The following is a 2668-nucleotide window of genomic DNA, read 5'->3' as shown; positions in this document are numbered from 1 at the left end:
CATTCACTGAATTTCTCGGAAGCCAAATATGATAAGGAAATATCAAACTGTCCACACATTCTTTCTCTCCTGATAATAATGATAGAACAAAAGAGTTAATAATATTCAATCGTGTAAACAGTGCCGCCCTCTATGATACATTAACATAAACAATAATATGTTCTTAAGAATATGTTCAGTTTAACAAGGTTTAAAAAAACAAATCAAAGATTCTCAGACTTTGAAATCATTAAGATGTCTATAACTATAAATGTATGTGCAAAGCTAGCAATCTCAATAATAGTAACAATAAAAGTGGGACTCTGAACTTGCTGTATCATCAACTTTCCACAGGGATACTATCCAGCAAAGACTCACAAGCATCTTCAAGCAAGTCCAGTACCTGTGAAAGAAACAAGTAGACCAAGTAAGAGATCAAGATTCATGTTTCCAAGTGAGTTTTGTCCAAACAAAACAGTAAAATTCGGGAATGGAAGGGTTACTTGGGAGTCTTATAGACTAAATCAACCATTTTGATAGACAACCTCTTATGGTGTAAACCAAATTTAATATTTGCATACAGCTTCTTTAGTCTCTAATGGTGATTACCTTCTCAAAACCTTGAGCTCCACCATAATATGGATCAGGAACAAACTTGTCATTGTGTTTCTTGCAATAAGAACACATTAGCTTAACCTGAAAATTTCAAAGAAAGTGTTTTGAAAATCGCCTAAAAAGTGTTCCAAAGTGTTCCAAACAACAACAACAAACACTAACGGTACCTTCTTATCTGCATCGGGCGGGAAATTCCCTCTGTTTTTCCACACATTATAAGCCTTCAATATATCCTCTGCAAACATCAAACATTCAAATTCATATACATTTCAATTCTCCATAACTAATCGATCTAACCATACAATTCCTTAACGTTGAATAAATTACTATATGCTCTACCTTTGTTCTGGTCATCCATTGCAAGAATGAGATCAAATTCCCTGAAATCAGATGCCTTAATCGGTCTGGATAATGATGTTAACTCAATCCCACGACGTTTCGCAGCACTTCTCATTCTTGGATCCGCCATATTCCCCTTTTAAAAGAACATTTTCACAAAATCATAAACATAAATTCCAAAGTCTCCACTCTACTGCTCCTTACTCCCACCAAAAAAAAACCATAAATTCGAAATCAAGCATTTCTGCATCTGAAACCATCATGCACTAATTGTTCCAACCCTAAAAATAGATTATTATTTTTGTTCTTCCCCATTCAAAAGAGCAGTTTCACAATCAAAATTGATTCAGAGTCTCTGCTGCTCCTAACTCCACCAAATTACATCCACCAAAAACCCTAAATTCAAAATCAAAACTTTCTACATCTGAAAGCATCGTATCATTCACTAATTGTGCAAATCAACCATCAATCTTCTTTCACAAACATAAAATTAGATTATTTATTTTGTGTTCTTCTCTTTGATTAGTATACCTCGTGATAATCAATGGTTCCAGCGGAATCGATTATGAATTTGGAATCGAGACCTCTCTTCTTCACAATATCCCTAAAGACACCTTCAGCTGCTGGACTCCGACAAATGTTTCCGAGACAGACAAAAAGAACAGAGAAAGGTTTCGTTTCGCTGCTCTGCGTCGGAGTCGTCTCCATTGAAGATGATGCAAAGCACCGAAGGGAATGAGAAATTCTGGGTTTTGCTCGAAAACACGAAACGAGATTCGGGTTTTTGTCAGATGATCGAAAATGAGAAGGAAGAAAGTGAGTGTGGTGGCAAAATGGTAAATAAGAAGGGATTGTTGGAGAAGTGGTGAGGTTGGGACAGTACATCATTCCCCTGAAAAGTTGGAGATTTGGGATATGTACGAGTTTTCTTCTTCTGCTCTTTTAACTCTTTTTCCGTAATAAGCAGAGGAATAGAGGGGTATATTTGGGAATATACATAAACAAATGTTTAATTAGGAGTAGATAGATGAGGTTTAGATTTAGAATTAGAGCACCACTTTGTTACTGTAATGCAACATATTTTTGTTGTATATAATTCGCAATGTTCAGGTCCTCTCAGAGTCATCCACAACTATACAAGTTATAGATGTGAATACAAGTTATAGTTGGTAATACAACTATACTCTTAAGAATATGTCTTTTGGTTAGCACTTAGCATCATAGTTTTTATGATTTGTCCTGTTTTGGCCGACGATGTTTAACTTTTATGATTTGTTTGTTTCAGTTCTTATGTTGTGTTGTTATATAGCTCTGCTTCTATGACAAGTTACGTCTCATGTTTCAGTACTTTGTTGATGGATAAATGCGTTACTTGTTGGCCCAATTGTACATTTGTCGAATATTACACTTACACAAATGGTCTTTAAAGTTTTCTTATGAAGAGTGAAAACGATAAACTCATGCCCAAGGTTTTCAACAGATAGCCCATTTCAAAAAGTTTAACAAATTTATTACCCGAAAAACAGTAGCTAGTAACCACAATTAGGCGGGCAGGTCAGCATAGTCTCATGTAGGCAACCTACATGACCACGGTTGACAACAGTTACAGTTTTTTTTTTTTTTTTTTTCACAAAAGTGGTATCATTTTATATCAACTGTTGTTGTAAAGTACAACTGTGGAAACTTCCACTTACCAAACAAGTCATTCTTGGAACCTTACAATGGATAATCCAAA

The 2668-nt window shown here is 35.3% G+C and overlaps 1 protein-coding gene across 1 annotated transcript; it reads right to left on the bottom strand.

Annotated features, from left to right (window-relative positions):
* Positions 1 to 109: 109 nt before the first annotated feature.
* On the bottom strand, positions 110 to 1862 carry LOC9313418 (putative low molecular weight protein-tyrosine-phosphatase slr0328). The gene is made up of 5 exons (XM_002875629.2): positions 1465 to 1862; positions 934 to 1069; positions 762 to 829; positions 589 to 675; positions 110 to 382 (listed from the first exon to the last, which is right to left on the bottom strand). Exons 1-5 carry the CDS (start codon positions 1819 to 1821, stop codon positions 320 to 322), a joined length of 711 nt encoding a protein of 236 aa, XP_002875675.1. The 5' UTR covers positions 1822 to 1862; the 3' UTR covers positions 110 to 319.
* Between the last annotated feature and the right edge of the window lie 806 nt (positions 1863 to 2668).

This window comes from Arabidopsis lyrata (genome assembly GCF_000004255.2).
Source record: "Arabidopsis lyrata subsp. lyrata unplaced genomic scaffold ARALYscaffold_5, whole genome shotgun sequence".
In the NCBI taxonomy this organism is placed as follows: domain Eukaryota; kingdom Viridiplantae; phylum Streptophyta; class Magnoliopsida; order Brassicales; family Brassicaceae; genus Arabidopsis; species Arabidopsis lyrata.
The sequence above is the reverse complement of the archived record's forward strand: the minus strand, read 5'-3'. Positions and strand labels throughout refer to the sequence as shown.

Excerpts from the sequence above, each read along its gene's own strand:
- LOC9313418 (XM_002875629.2), bottom strand. The coding sequence starts at position 1,821 with ATGATGTACTGTCCCAACCTCACCACTTCTCCAACAATCCCTTCTTAT. Across the intron at positions 1,070-1,464 it reads GAACCATTGATTATCACGAG|GGGAATATGGCGGATCCAAG; the intron begins GTATACTAATCA and ends TTCTTTTAAAAG. Across the intron at positions 676-761 it reads CGCCCGATGCAGATAAGAAG|GTTAAGCTAATGTGTTCTTA; the intron begins GTACCGTTAGTG and ends TGAAATTTTCAG.